General features: G+C 31.2%; 1 protein-coding gene across 2 annotated transcripts in view; it reads left to right on the top strand.

Moving 5' to 3' along the window:
- Positions 1 to 715: 715 nt before the first annotated feature.
- LOC145313090 (innexin inx2-like) overlaps positions 716 to 16,096 on the top strand; it is a 52,604-nt gene continuing 37,223 nt past the window's right edge. The window contains exons 1-4 of one of the 2 annotated variants that reach the window (XM_080152357.1): positions 716 to 781; positions 1,399 to 1,446; positions 1,773 to 1,864; positions 14,898 to 14,956. In XM_080152357.1, the coding sequence (XP_080008483.1) occupies positions 729 to 781; positions 1,399 to 1,446; positions 1,773 to 1,864; positions 14,898 to 14,956 (252 nt within the window). In that variant the 5' untranslated portion in view covers positions 716 to 728. Of the gene's footprint in view, positions 789 to 1,398; positions 1,447 to 1,772; positions 1,865 to 14,897; positions 14,957 to 16,096 lie in introns of both variants that reach the window. The other variant, XM_080152358.1, reaches the window with a different exon arrangement.

Here is a 16,096-nt window from a genome sequence, read left to right as displayed (position 1 = left end):
AATTTGAAGGGAATTAGTTTTCACGTTAATAAATATTTTTTTAATTTAAAGAAAAAATCTTTTAAAAATTTACTCACATTATAATGCAATTAAATTCTATATGACTTAAAAAAATTGTTATTTATTTTTTTCAAAAATGTAATTTTTAAATTTACTTGTTTGTTAGCATTTTCCATTTTGCATATATTTTAGGTTTGGTGTCTTTACTCAAAGTGCATATTGAGCACTGAGGTGAATTCTTAAAATCAGTTTGCCCCACTAAAATCAGTGAGGCTCGCTAAAATTTTAGAGGGGATAATTTTGCCTCACTAAAATTTTAGTGAGGCAAACTGATTTTAGTAAGGCAAAAGTTTTTTTTAAGAATTCGCCTCTGATAAATTAAAGATGAGGGGAAAAGGAAATATTTTTTACACCTGACCCTTGTGGGGTGACCATATCCTGCGAGCTTCCCATTACCCAAAATGATCTAGCATAACCTGAGCTAAACAAACACATGAAAAATCTTTCCCCCTCCCCCTTATTTTCAATTTGGCGGTGGGTTATCAGTGCTTAAAGGGTAAGCTTTCTAGGTTATAATCTTTTTTTAATTGTTGGTTTAAGGATACATGATTATTCCTTTGTTGTTTTATCTAGATTTATCCAATTAGACAATTTTTTATCAAGCAAGATATTCATAATAATACATGTTAATAATTTAGAATTTTGTTGTATATTTTTCAGAATTCAAGATGGCGTCCATGATCGGACTGTTCAGTTCGATTGGCGAGCATGTCCCTATCTTTAGGAATGTTCATTAAAACAATCTACATCACTTTCTTTTCTAAATATCATTATCATGCATCCAGGGACTAAATTTCAAATATTAAAAAACCTAAACCAATGCTATTCCAAATGGAACTTAGACAAAGTAGCCATGGACAAAGTAGCCTCGGACAAAGTAGCCTCCGGACAAAGTAGCCTCCGGACAAAGTAGCCTCAGGACATTTGCTTAAGAAAAGTAGCCTCCTAAGGAAAATATATAGGTGGTTTAGAATTTCGTAGATTTTACAAAAATTGGTTGGTAGATTTTTACAATTGTTAATATTGTTTTTACAATTCAAATTTTGTTTTTACAATTTTAAATATTGTTTTTACAATTTTAGATATTGTTTTCACAATTTTTAGGTTAGGTTAGGTTATAAGCTAGGGGGCCGATCGCTGCAGCCATGACCTGTATTAACACTTTCCCTAGGAGGCTACTTTTCTTAAGTAAATGTCCTGAGGATACTTTGTCCTAGAGGCTACTTTGTCCGAGGCTACTTTTTTCATTTTGATTTAATTTTTTAATGATTCAAAATTGTTTTTAAAACTTTTTGTAACTTAATCTTTTCTTTTTCTGTTCTTAATGAATAAAAATGACAGGAAGGAAAAGATCACAGAGCCGACAGCTGAAGGTTTTATAAACAGGTACTGTACACTGTTCCAAAAATATTTTTAGTTTGAAATATACTCTCCCTCCCCTCTTTATAAAATTTACCCTCAGGGTAAATGGTAGTTATGGGGGGGGGGGGGAGAAGCAATTTTCGCCAACACCCAAAAAATTTTTTTTGTTAAAGAGATGAATTGCACCTTTGAAAAATCATTTTGACTTTTTAACATTTAGTGACATATTTATGAGTTTGAAGCAATATTAGACTTTGTTTTCATTCCTTTTCTCGATTCTGGGCTAAAACAACATTATTTGCGTTGATAGGAAGAAAAAAAGTAATGATTAATTTAATGCTTTATTTCAGGTGCCATTATCGAGGAACCGCCATCTTGATTCTTGGATGTTGTCTGCTAGTCACGTGCACTGAGTGGATTTCTGGCACTGGCAGTATTATAGGTAGATACACACTTATAGATATAGATAGATAGATAGAAACGCCATTTTGATTCTTGGATGTTATCTGCTAGTCAATTGCACAGAGTAGATTTCTGGCACTGGCAATATCATAGGTAGATACACACTCACAAGTAGATATAGATATATAAATAGATAGAACCGCCATTTTGATTCTTGGATGTTGTCTGGTAGTCACGTGCAAGGAGGGGGTTTCTGGCGCTGGCAGAATCATAGTTAGATAAATTTAGATAATAGATAGATAGATTGAAAGATATACAGGCAGACAGAAAGATAGCTAGATAGATAATTAATGTTTGTGTGCTGTCTATTTAAGGTGTTGATAACAAAAAATATCGGTAGGAATATCAAACTACACAAGATAAATAAATTTTTAAAAGACAATTTTTGATGATGACTTTGATGTACTACCTAATTGATATTTGAGGGCCCATTTAATTCTTTCTATTTCAAATATTCCAGATAACCAACCATTTTGTCTTAACTGTGAAGAACAATAAGTTGTTAAGGGTCAAGGCATTCTTCTGACTTATGAATGCCATGCCAATAAAACAGCATGCAATAATTTGTTTTTTAACGTCTTTAGTTTGGTGCTACATTACATGGACGTTGATAAGAATAATTATCATTCTGTATTCAATATTCTCTTGTAATCTGTGTAAGAATGATACACAAACACACACACACACACACACATACACACACACTCAGACAATCAGGGTGGAGGAATAGATAATAAGTAGATATACAATATACATTCTAATCAATCCGTACGTCTATTCTAAACTTGTTGATTTTTAACTTTTTAAACAACAAGTTTCTATGTGATATAACTATCCGTTTGATTCGATTTTTGGAATACTGATTCCTAGGACAACAAAGTACATTATTATAAACAAAGCTTCTCTATAATTTAAGCCCTAAAAATGTAGTATGTCCTTAAACATTATCCTGTATTAAAACAGTTTTTCAAAAAATTTACATACAATTTTGTTTCAACTTTTTTACATTTATATTCTGATAATTCAGTTCTAACACTCTACAAGTGTTATTGTTCGGTTGTTCTGCCGCTTAGCATTTATGGATGTTGTCATCCTTGTTATTTTTCACCTGACCTATTCCTATATTCCTGACAAACATGCATTCGTTTATTCTGTAACCTTTCCAGATATCATTAGTAAGCTTTGGTCTGGGTAAATTAGGACAATTCCAGCAAGGAAATATTCAATGCAAGTATTACTATTTGAAAATTACTCTTACATTAAGGCTTTAAAACAGCGTTGCGGAGCCGAAGCCGGGAGCCGTGGAGCCGCCATATTTTGCTGGAGCCGGAGCCGTAATTTTCGTTAATAAACGGCTCCGGCTCCGGACTAGATAAATAAAGAGATTTTTTATAAATTATAATTTGGTAACTCTGTTTTGTCATGTGCAATAAGAGATATAAGTTTTCCGGAATTTTAATGTAGGGAGTAGATTTGAAATCTGCATCAAATTTTAAGGATTTTTTTTATAAAATTCGTTTTTTGTAAAATTCTTTATCTAAAAGCAAAAATACATTTTAAGTTAATTAATTTTGACCAATAGGATAGATGGATTTTAAACTACCTGCGCTTTAATTGGTTGAATGATGTAAGCCATCCAATCAGAGCGCAGATTTTTTAAATCCACCAATCACAGATGCCAAAATTAATTAACTTAATTTGTATTTCCGCTTTTAGATAAAGAATTATACAAAAAACGAATTTTATAAAAAAAATCCTTAGAATTTTATGCAGATTTCAAATCTACTCCCTACATTACAATTCCGGAAAACTTATATCTCTTAATGTGCAAAAGCCCTATTTAAGTTTTTCAAGTCCATTTTATCAAAAATTGAACTTTTAAAACCTTCAAAAGTCAAAAATTAAAAATATTTTTTATGAGGAAAAAAAATATGTCGAGTTTTTCTTGATTTTAGGTCGGAGCCGGACCTGGAGCCGGAGCCGTAATTCCAAATACGGCTCCGCGGACCCGGAGCCGCACCAAAATCAAACGGCTCAGCCACGCTGCTTTAAAATAACTCGCTTAAGCTAAATGTAAGTCAAAATTTAATTATCCTGCCTATTTGCTGATATTCTTAAATATGAATTCTTTTGGAAAATATATATTTATATTCTTCCTCCCAATTATAATATACAAAACTTTGCCAATAGTAGTTGGTTGATATTTATACTAATATAGGCGTTAAGGTTACTTCGACTAGCGGCTACGCCCCTAGAAGCCACTAAAATCCCCCACCCCCATTTTCAATTTTAGTTCTAAAAAAGTAAATTTTCCAAGGGTAATTTATCTTTTGAATTAACAAAATAGTTAAATCTCTGGACCTATGAAAAGATACATTGTAATGGAGAACCATATCGGTTTCTGCGGTACATCCTGCCACTTTTATATAATAATTGGGATTCCTATTTTAGTTTGTAAGCATTGAATTGCATGATTTTTCCTAATTTATTTGTTTTATGTTACATTTACATGGATGATGCATAGGGGATATAAATAAAGACACAATCTTGGATCATTACACATAAATATTATCAATAATAATTACAATTATCATATGTGCTATAATAATCTTTTATAACTGTATTCTTTACAGATGTTATTAAATAAGAATGACAACATCCATATAAGCAAAACTCATACGGTAAGACAAACGAACATTAACACTTTGTAGAGTGTCACAACCTTATGAGCAGAATATGAATTTATAAGTATAAACAAAATTGGGTATAGTCCCTTTCGTGGCAACGCCCATTAAGAGGCGTTTCTTCGTATTTCCAAAGTAGATTTTTTCCTATTTCTAGCCCCTGTGGGGAGGGGGCGCTCTAATCCTGCGGGGCAATCACCTAATTCAATATGACCTAAAATAACCTATCAAAAGCCATTTTGAAAATACAATGAATCGCGTTGCTACGAAAGGGACTACAACCACAAAATTTTTATAAATATGTAGCAAAATTGGTAAAATTTAAGGATATACTAACATACTGTATTTATTGCTTGATTATAGATAAGCTTCGCTCATAAGATTGTACTTTGTTGTCAGTATTCCAAACATCAATTGATAAGGATAATTATATCATACAAAAAAAGTATAAAAAGTTAATTATCTACCTACACGTTTTTAATGGACGTAGAGGCATTATAGGGTGCTACGATCTATAAATCATACCTAATTGTTACATGAATCATCATCTAATATGATATTCTAAATCAAAGATAGTTACGAACCCTAAATGTATGAAAGCTTTACTTTAAACGATCAATATAGCATTTCTGAACAAGTTGTAATTATAGAAATAAGTCATTGATCTTATATTTGATCTAAAGTCAATTTTTAAGAAAAACAATAAATTGCATATGTAGGCTATGGTTACAATCAGAATCTACAATAGTAATAGAAAAGCTTTTTAAAAAAATTAATGCACCATAGTTAAAAAATGATTTAGACAAAAAATTGAAGATTAAAATAGACTTTAGCAATGTTTTTGAATGTATAATCCATAAGATAAATGATAATAAAAATATATACATATATTTACTAAATATCATACTATAAAAGCTAGTTTTAGAATAAGTAGTTTCAAAGAAGGTGTATCAACTTTTTTTTTTATAGCTAGCCGGTTCTTTTAGTAAGTAGTAGATGTAAAATTTTTCATAGAATTCAGATATGCAATCGTTTTTTTGTAGACCTCTTATTATTTAAGTAATTTAAGTTTTTAAAAAAAATAATTAAGTCGGTTTTAAGGTACTAAAACGCAACAAAATAAAAGAAGAAAATGGCCAGTAAGAACAAAAATAGTAAGATCTTTAATTTGACACCTTACTTTTAAAATTCTGTTGAGTAATTATTGAAAAAATCTATTTTTTTAACCTCGGTTTAATAAAAACTTTAGACCTAAATATTTTCTCAAACAGACATAAAAACATGGGTTCATATATACCTTTAGAATCAGAAAAATATTACGAATCCATTGTAAGCAAAATTGAAAAAAAGTAAAAAAATAAACAAATGGCCAATTATATTTTTTGTTTAGGCAACACTATCGTCTTCCCTTTTTTACCCCCTCTTTACCTCCTTCCCATTTTTATACTCAATTCAAGAATTAAGACGTTGCCTGTACAATATAATATGATATTTTCATATAATTCCTTTTATTGTAGTTTATATACTATATTGTAAACTTTTTTTTCAATTTTGCTTACAATGGATTCATAATATTTTTCTGATTCTAAAGGTATATATGAACCCATATTTTTTTATCTGTGAAATAATAAAATTAAGTTCAAAGTTTTTATTCTCGTGGGTTTAAAAAAATCAATTTTTTCAATAATTACCTGACAGAATTGAAAAAGTAAGGTGTCAAATTAAAGATCTTACTATTTTTGTTCATAATGACCATTTTCTTTCTTTTTTTTGTTCCATTTTAGTACCTTAAAATCGACTAATTTTTTTTTTTAAAACTTAAATTACTTAAAAAATAAGAGGTCTACAAAAAAACCGATTGCATATCTGAATTCTATGAAAAATTTTACATCTACTACTTACTAAAAGAACCGGCTAGCTATAAAAAAATAGTTGATACACCTTCTTTAAAGACTAAGATTAAATTGTATGTTTTACATTCTAATTTAATTTTGCTGTACTGCATTTTCTCAGGGGGGAGGGGAGGGAAAAGTGCACTGTAAATTAAAATGAACGGGAAATCTGATTCGTTGTCTTAAAATCTTTCTGTACTTTTTAAAACGGTTGATTTGATTGTAAACAAACTTTTTCACAATTAATTATAATCTAAATAATGGTCATATTGTTCATAGTAATGGGGGATGTATATTGGTTTACAATAATTGTCTTATCCCTTTAGATCCCTGTACTGTACTACACTATACTATTCCACATAGTTTCTTGGAAAATATGTAAACCATGGAACTCTAAGAATTTAATTAAATAATGATTTTAAATTTTATACTCCACATTAAGGAATTTTTCCCCATCACACTACAAAATTTAAATTTATGTTTTCAAATTATTCTTAAAACTATTCTATTGATCACCATGTCTGTCAGTCAGTCAGTCCGTAACAGCACGGTGGAAATATAATTTCCTCCGCTGCTATCGAAGATAACTATCTGAAACTTTCAGTTAATATAACATCTACGCATCAAGTCGATCCATTGTTTTGTTTGTTTGTTTGTGTAGCCCATAGTCTTCTCATCCTCCATCATCGTTAACATCTGTTGCCAAATTTAAAAATCTGGCTGTGTCGAGTTGTGTGGGAATTAGCGTTGCCTCATTGATCCAGTAGTACAAGAAATTAACACCATTGTTTTGTCCGTCTGTCTATCGGTCATGCTTCAAAAGATAAAAACCTTATTTTTTAAAAAAGGTTTTGTGATTTTATTAGAGTTTTTGCCAGTGTTCTGGAGCCGGAGCCGGAGCCGGAGCCGGGAGCCGGGAGCAGCAACATTTTTGGTGGAGCCGGAGCCGGATCCGGAGCCGTATTTTTTGTTAAAAACGGCTCCGGCTCCGGACTAGCTAAAAATGATTTTTTAAAGTAATATTATAATTTGGCAACGGTCTATTTCCATATAATAAACTGAAAAACTATTGTTACTTAACAAATAGACACACATCCTTCTACTTTTATATAGCTTTAATCAAATAAAAGCAAAATATTTTATATTATTTATTTTATTTTATCAAATTCAATAATGAAAAAAAATTGATATATTAATTTTAAGGTAGGAGCCGGAGCCGGAGCTGGAGCCGGAGCCGGAGCCGGGAGCCGTATTTCCAAATACGGCTCCGCGGAGCCGGAGCCGGAGCCGGAGCCGCATCAAAATTATACGGCTCCTGCACGCTGGTTTTTGCATATTCTCTCCCTTTATTTTCTTCAAGGTATTACAACTGAACATCTGCAATATAACTCATAATTTTTTCTGTGCTTCGCTACTAATGGATGTTGAAATCTAGTGTATTGGTAGAGAATATGCTAATTGAAATATCTTAATTTTTATTACAATAAAATATTTAAAAAAACAAGATTCATTTTCGTAGTTCCTTGCAAAAGAAGACACTTACAAATAATTTCTCTATCTATAATTTATAATTCGTTGTTTACTGGTAAGGCAAAGTAAATAAATTTATTTTGTTTTATAGAAAAAACGGCTTATCTTTAAATGGCAAAGAATCTTTATTTAGATATGATTGATATTATTTAATATATTTTTTTTTGTCTATCTGTTAAGCTTTTGCTGATTACTGCATCATTTGCATTAGTATTCATTTTAGGGAAGCTAAGTCCTTAGATGGTTTTAGGCTATTTTACATGTAAGTCTTAGGGTCTTATATTAATCAGAATATAAATGTATAAGAGTCAAGGCAAAATTGTACGTAAATATGTTGAAAAACTGCTTGATACAGGATATGGACATACTTACATTTTAGGACTTGATTATAGAGTTATTTCGCTTATCATATTGTACTTTGTTGTCCCAAGAATCAGTATACAAATCAACATGTTTAAAATGGACGTAAGGATATTCTGGTAATGATTACAGAGTTGCTATACTTTCTAAATCTTACCTAACTACTACAAATCGGATAATTAGATCACATAAAAATTTGTTGTTAAAAAAATCAAAATGTTTAAAATGGACGTACGGACATTCTGGTAATGATTATAGAGTTGCTACGCTTTCTAAATCTTACCTAACTACTACAGGAATCACCATGCAAAGTTTGAAATCGATAGGACAATTCTAACATGCCTTCGAATAATAAAATATAAGAAAAACATAAAATCAATACCAGTTTTGTTATACCAGATATTCGGCCTCCTCAAGGATAACAAAATTGGTTTTTATCTTTAAAATTTTTATTTTAATATCCGCGGAAAGCTGTCTGAAATACGATAATAACTATTCTGCAATTTTAAAGAAATATCTGGTTTACATAAATGTTCGCATAATATAGTGTATTCATGCAATAAGTAACCAACAAAATCCTTTATTAATCAATTAATACACCCTCTCGCCCCCTTTCAATGTAACTTTAGGTAAAAACAGTTGATAACAATCAATTGTAATAAACCTGTAAGAATTATGTATAACTAGCGGCTACGTCCCTAGAGGCCTCTAGGGGCACTTGAGGAGGGGAGAATCGAATTTGATAACCCAATTTATTATTTTAGATTTTAAAAGAAAAAGTAAAAAAATTTTCTAGGGACGATTTCTCTTAGGAGGGTGCTGGTACCCTCCCCCAAAATAATTATTAACCTTCCCGTGACCTATGAGAAGCTACCCTGTTAAGGAGAACCCAATCGGTTCAGCGGTTAGCGAGATCCTTCGATACAAACACACAGACAAACATCCTGTTACTTTAGTATAAGGATAACTATGATAAAATTACGAATGCAGTATTATTTGAATCATGGCTGCGCCACAAGTCCATAAGGATTTCACCCACCTCAAAATTGTCCCAATGAATATCCTAAGAGAGAATCTCTAAAAGCATAACCTAGTTTATAGTTTAGCAGTTCTAGTGGTTCAGACCTAAAATTGAATTGACCAATTAAAATAGACTTTTAAACTATTATTTGAAATTGTAAAATATATGTGCCCTCAAAGATCTTTTTCTAGTGATGGCCCTGACAGGGGGTCAAGGTGCATATTATAAAGCAGCTATATTTTGTTTGTTTGTCCATTAAGACGTCACTAACTACTGAACTGATTAAATTTTAAGGAATTTTCATAAAATTTTCGGGGAAGGTTTCATGATATTTATTTATTTTAATGCTATTTTCCTGCAACCTTCGCCTTATATAGGGCCCCTAGATGCTAGAGGAGAAGAAAATAAAGGATTATGCAGAAATAATTCTCTGGAAAAAAGCAAGATTATGTAACACATAAATCCTTTTATTCTCTTTTCTTATCCACCAACTATGTACATTATTTTATGCGAAGCAACTGTACAAAAACATGAATTCCCTTTACTCCCACCGCCGCCTGTCTTTTAAATTGTTATCAAATGCTAATAACTTTTTAAAATGAATATTAGGAATTTTCATGAAATATGAATGCAATGTTTTAAATTTTTTTTTGGCAATAGAAATTAAATTAATATTAAAATTTTTTTTATTAACATGCAAATTGTTTTAATTAGCGGTTTCAATCAAAGTATTACGTTTATTTATTTTTTACTTTACTTCAGGTTAGGTTAGGTTTTGTTCAGGTTTTCTATGTTCAGAGCACTGCAGGTATTGACCACACATTATGGCAAACCCCCACTCCCAAGAGACTAGAAAAATTCTATGCTTGCTCGGCATTTTTAGGAAATACATATTTTTAGCTATCCTTCGTATGATCTTATCACCAGTGTTTCGAAGCCGGAGCCGGGAGCAGCAACACTTTTGGTGGAGCCGGAGCCGGATCCGGAGCCGTATTTTTCGTTAAAAACGGCTCCGGCTCCGGATTAGCTAAAAATGATTTTTTAAAGTAATATTATAATTTGGCAACGGTCTATTTCCATATAATAAACTGAAAAACTATTGTTACTTAACAAATAGACACACATCCTTTTACTTTTATATAGCTTTAATCAAATAAAAGCAAAATATTTTATATTATTTATTTTATTTTATCAAATTCAATAATGAAAAAAAATTATATATTAATTTTAAGGTAGGAGCCGGAGCCGGAGCCGGAGCTGCATCAAAAATATACGGCTCCGACACCCTGCTTATCACCCTTGTTTTATATAAGAAAGAAATATATTAAAAATATGAATGAAGCTAAAGACCAAATTACGTTTTCATCGTTATTAAATACATTTTATTTTTGTCATTTATATAATTTTTATAAGAAAAAATGAAGGTGTTTCAACTTTTCTTTTTTCTTTCTGTAAATTATCCTATTGATATGAATTAAACCTAAAATATATACAGACTTTTTTAAGGTTCAGTGGTTCCCGATATCTTACTAGACATAAAATAAACACACACAAACCCACAACTGCTTTACAATTTTCTGTAAATTTTACTGGTCCCCAAAGTTCTCTTATTTATGGCCTTAAACTAAGAGGACTCGTATTAAATCTTGATTTGGCCTACGAACTAACAGTGTCTTAACTTTTTCACAAATTGTTTTTTTAATCTACAAATGGGTAATTTTTTTTATTACAAAAAGTTTCGTTTAATTGTCTTATCCCTATAGATCTCTGATAAAAACCTCCATAAAAGAATGTACTAAAGTAATAAATTTCTAAGCGAGAAAATTTTTATTCTTTGCTAAACTCTATAAAAAGTTAATTCCCATTACTGTCTGGAGATGCTTACAAAACAACAAAAAAAACTGTAATAGCCAAAAACATATTTTTAAAAGCGGAGCTTTTCTATAATTAGGGTCGATCCGTACGTCCGTCCGTAACAGACAGCTTTTTTCGTTATTTTAAGCATGATAGAATTGGCTTATAGATTTCAAACTTTATATGGTGATTCCTGTAGTAGTTACGTACGATTTAGAAAGCGTAGCAACTCTATAATCGTTACCAGAATGTCCGTGCATCCATTTTAAACATGTTGATTTTTTAACTTTTTTAACAATAAAGTGTTATGTGGTGTAATAATCTCATTGATCTGATGTTTGGAGTATTGATTCATATTACAAAAGGTACAATATTATAAGCAAAACATCCTATAATCAAGTCCTAAAAATGTAAGTATGTCCTTGAACATAATTTAAGAAATTTTACAACAAAATTACGTATAATTTTGTAAAACTTTTATATTTATATTTTGTATATTCAGTTCTTACACTCTACAAGAGTTAATGTTCGTCTGTCCTAACGTTTTAGAGCTTCGCTTTTATGGATGTTGTCATCCTTGTTTTTGTTTAAATAATTCCTGCTATTCAGTACACTTTGTATCAACATGAAGTTAACCAGTACAGTTTGTCTAAATGATGATTTTTTTTCTTGCAATATTTTATTTCTTTCTAAAATTAAGCAAACAAAGTACAACACACTGAAATTAAAATCTAAAGAAGGTGTATCAACTTTTTTTTTATAGCTAGCCGGTTCTTTTAGTAAGTAGTAGATGTAAAATTTTTCATAGAATTCAGATATGCAATCGGTTTTTTTGTAGACCTCTTATTTTTTAAGTAATTTAAGTTTTTTAAAAAAATAATTAAGTCGGTTTTAAGGTACTAAAACGCAACAAAATAAAAGAAGAAAATGGCCAGTAAGAACAAAAATAGTAAGATCTTTAATTTGACACCTTACTTTTAAAATTCTGTTGTGTAATTATTGAAAAAATCTATTTTTTTAACCTCGGTTTAATAAAAACTTTAGACCTAAATATTTTCTCAAACAGACATAAAAAACATGGGTTCATATATACCTTTAGAATCAGAAAAATATTACGAATCCATTGTAAGCAAAATTGAAAAAAAGTAAAAAAATAAAAAAATATAAAAATGGCCAATTGTATTTTTTGTTCTGGCAACACTATCGTCTTCCCTTTTTTACCCCCTCTTTACCCCCTCTATACCCCCTTCCCATTTTTATACTCAATTGAAGAGTTAAGACGTTGCCTGTACAATATAATATGATATTTTCATATAATTCCTTTTATTGTAGTTTATATACTATATTGTAAACTTTTTTTTTCAATTTTGCTTACAATGGATTCGTAATATTTTTCTGATTCTAAAGGTATATATGAACCCATATTTTTTTACTTGTGAAATGATAAAATTGAGTTCAAAGTTTTTATTCTCGTGGGTTTAAAATAATCGATTTTTTCAATAATTACCTGACAGAATTGAAAAAGTAAGGTGTCAAATTAAAGATCTTACTATTTTTGTTCATAATGGCCATTTTCTTTCTTTTTTTTGTTGCATTTTAGTACCTTAAAATCGACTTAATTTTTTTTTTAAAACTTAAATTACTTAAAAAATAAGAGGTCTACAAAAAAACCGATTGCATATCTGAATTCTATGAAAAATTTTACATCTACTACTTACTAAAAGGACCGGCTAGCTATAAAAAAAAAAGTTGATACAACTTCTTTAGAAGTTTCCTAAAGTTAAAACATGTTTATCTTACTTGAGATAAAAATAGAAAAGCTGAAGCTGTTATTTTTGTAATTTTATATGTTTTGTTTTAAACTAATCTATCAAAAACAAAACAGTTTCAAAACCTATCGGATAATTAATAATGGGATTTCCAAAAATGCTTCTCATCATATTGAATTTCAGCACATTATTTCTATTTAAAATCAAAATTCCTAAGGGGCATTTTTACGAAATGCATTTGAACTTAATTTAGTGAACCGCATATTTTTTCCTACAATTAAATTTTCTACCGCATAGTTTTTAAAATATCAAGACTTGAAAATTGTGTTTTTGTGATATATGTAATTTAAAAAGATGATTTTCAAATTTTGATATTTTAAAAACTACGTGGTAGAAAATTGAAATTCTTTCAAATACAGGGTGGGGCAAATAAGACCGGACAAATACTAACTTCTAAACAAATGAACATAAAATCGTCAATTTTAAAGATTTTATTGAATTTTAAAAACTGGCAAGCAAAATAGGTATATGACTATTAGATTATTTAATAAAATCGCCACAAGCCTTAATTACCGCCTCTACCCGCCTCCTCAACCGCCGGCAGGTCCAGGTCTAAATGTACCTGTCCAAGCTGGCGTAATTCTCCTTCATAGTAGCAATGAGGGAGGTCTTTTTGGTATGGGCACGTCTATTGGTGCATGCTTCAAAGTAGCCCTAGGCCAAAAAGTCCATTGAATTAAGATCGGGCTGCTGGGAGGCCACATTTCCTTAGAAACGTGAGTAACCGCAGGATCCAAATTCGCCCAACTTTCAAGCTACCCTTATACACGGAGGCTCTTATTTGGACCACAGTTGAGCTAGAACGACGTTCTTTACCTTTATAGAAATGGCATGAAGTTTCAGCTAGGGTTGTCAGCGCAACCTATAGTCTAAAATGAGTTTAAAAGTTCAATATGGGTCCCTAAAGTTAAGAACCGAGAAATTTTCACAGTTTTTGACGTTTTTTACATCTCAAAATCTGCCCCGTTTCACTTTGCTGAAGTACTACGACCAAGCCATTTCAGATAGAGAGCTCTAGTCTTTTCTAGTGTCTTACTTATGTATCTAACAGTATCCCCAGCAATTTGCATAACTCTACCTCACCTACAAATGGGCTGAGGTCATATTTAGTGGGCCCTAGTCGAGAATCCAGATTAAACCACCGGCGCATTTGGAATCTGCCTTGTTAAACATATGCGCGGCCAGCTCGTTGTACACGTCCATCTACGTCCAAAGATTTTTTTTGTGCAAAAAGGTCATTATCTAAGCTTTTTATAATGTTGTCAAACGTCCTGATTGGTCAAGTAGTTTTGGCGCTATGGCCGTTTAAAGTTTGTCCGGTCTTATTTGCCCCACCCTGTATATGCCATATATGTAAATGTAGTTTAACAATTTAAACAGGGTAAAATATCCGGTTCACTAAATTAAGTTCTAATGCATTTCGTGAAACTACCCCTTTTGTTAAAATAATGATAATGAATCAAGATTTTATCAACTTACAAAATATTCTTTGTGATTATAAATGTGAATAAATGGCTGCTATAAAAGCTGGCCACATAACCTGAAACCTTAGGTTTATTCATTAGAAATGTAGATAGATCTAACTGCTTATGAGGAGGCTCAAAGACCATTACAAGGTCTATATGAAGCTTCTCTCTTGGACAACTATAATATTTATAATTTGTTCAGAGTCGTGAAGAAGGGGGTGTAATGGTTGTATCCTTCCCTTATCAACATTGGATGGATGCACACCTCCCCCCCCCCCCCCCTATACTCCTCTACAACCCGCTTTACAAGAGTCTATAATCCCTAAAACAGCTAATCGGTGTATGAAAACGTTGTTGACAGGATCTTATTTGTTTAGACTGTATGCATGGAGGCTCAGTGCCAGATCCGGTGATGAACATGTTCTGTTATATTCAGGTAAAACATCTTTTTTTTAAATCAGCTAAGCTATAACTTGATTACTAGGGTTGGGCCGGATATCCGGCCATTTTTAATATTTTGGCGGATACCGGTTATTGAAACTATCCGGATTCCGGTTATCCGGCTAATTTGTTATACTGGATTTAGGCCGGATATCCGGCGTTGGCCATATATCCGGCCGGATATACGGTATCCGGCCTACCCTATTAATTACCTTATTGGGGTGGGAGTCTCCTTCGATTTCAAATGATCATCTAGTCCGCAATACTATAACGAAAATCCCCTCTTAGGGCTGAGGTATTATATAATGAAATTATCGTATCGTATTATAGACAGCTTTCCTTAGTAATACGATTATTTACAGTTTTGTTTGATTTTGTTTTATCTTTAACGAACAAATTTTCTATAATTTAATAAGATATATGATCTGTAAGTAAGCCTATTAACCGGTTGTAATCCATCGGATATCAATCGGTTTCAAATCCATACTAGAATTGTTATTAGAATTTTAAATTAAGTTTAAGTTTTATTTTAACAACTATATAGTTACCAGATTTTACAGCCTAGAACAAGAGAAATAAATAATTATTTATAAGTTAAATTTTAGGCCTTAATCTATTGCTTTATAATTTATAAATATGAAACTTAATCATTCTAAAGGCTTTGTCCCCAGCATATAGGGAATTTTCCCTCATCTTTCAATTTTTACCAAGAAAATTAAAGAAAGTTTGCTTCATTAATTTTGGAAATATTAAGTTAGACAGGCGGTAAAATTTTTTTTAATAGAGAATCAAACAGTGGCGTGCGCAGCTATTAACCAATGGGTGTGATCCAATAGGGGGTCAAACAAGGGGAATGTAACCTTTTCAAATTTCAATTTTACGGGGGTGTTAACACCTACCATACGCCACTAAACTCAAATCTAAAATTACATTTCGTACTCAAAAGGAAAAAGATTGAAAATATGAATTTTTAATTTTCGTCCTATGCATTATGATTTAGCGCAATTTTTGCTTGGCGTAATAGGATGCTTTACAAGAGCAGATTTGCAATAATTTTGCACAAGGTTATTTATAAGGTTGACAAATATATTTTGATTATAAATGTTTCTGCTAGAATCATGCTCATAAAATAAAA

The sequence above is a fragment of the Acartia tonsa genome, chromosome 3, assembly GCF_053477335.1.
Source record: "Acartia tonsa isolate MP-2025a chromosome 3, ASM5347733v1, whole genome shotgun sequence".
Taxonomy (NCBI): Eukaryota; Metazoa; Arthropoda; class Copepoda; order Calanoida; family Acartiidae; genus Acartia; species Acartia tonsa.
The sequence above is the reverse complement of the archived record's forward strand: the minus strand, read 5'-3'. Positions and strand labels throughout refer to the sequence as shown.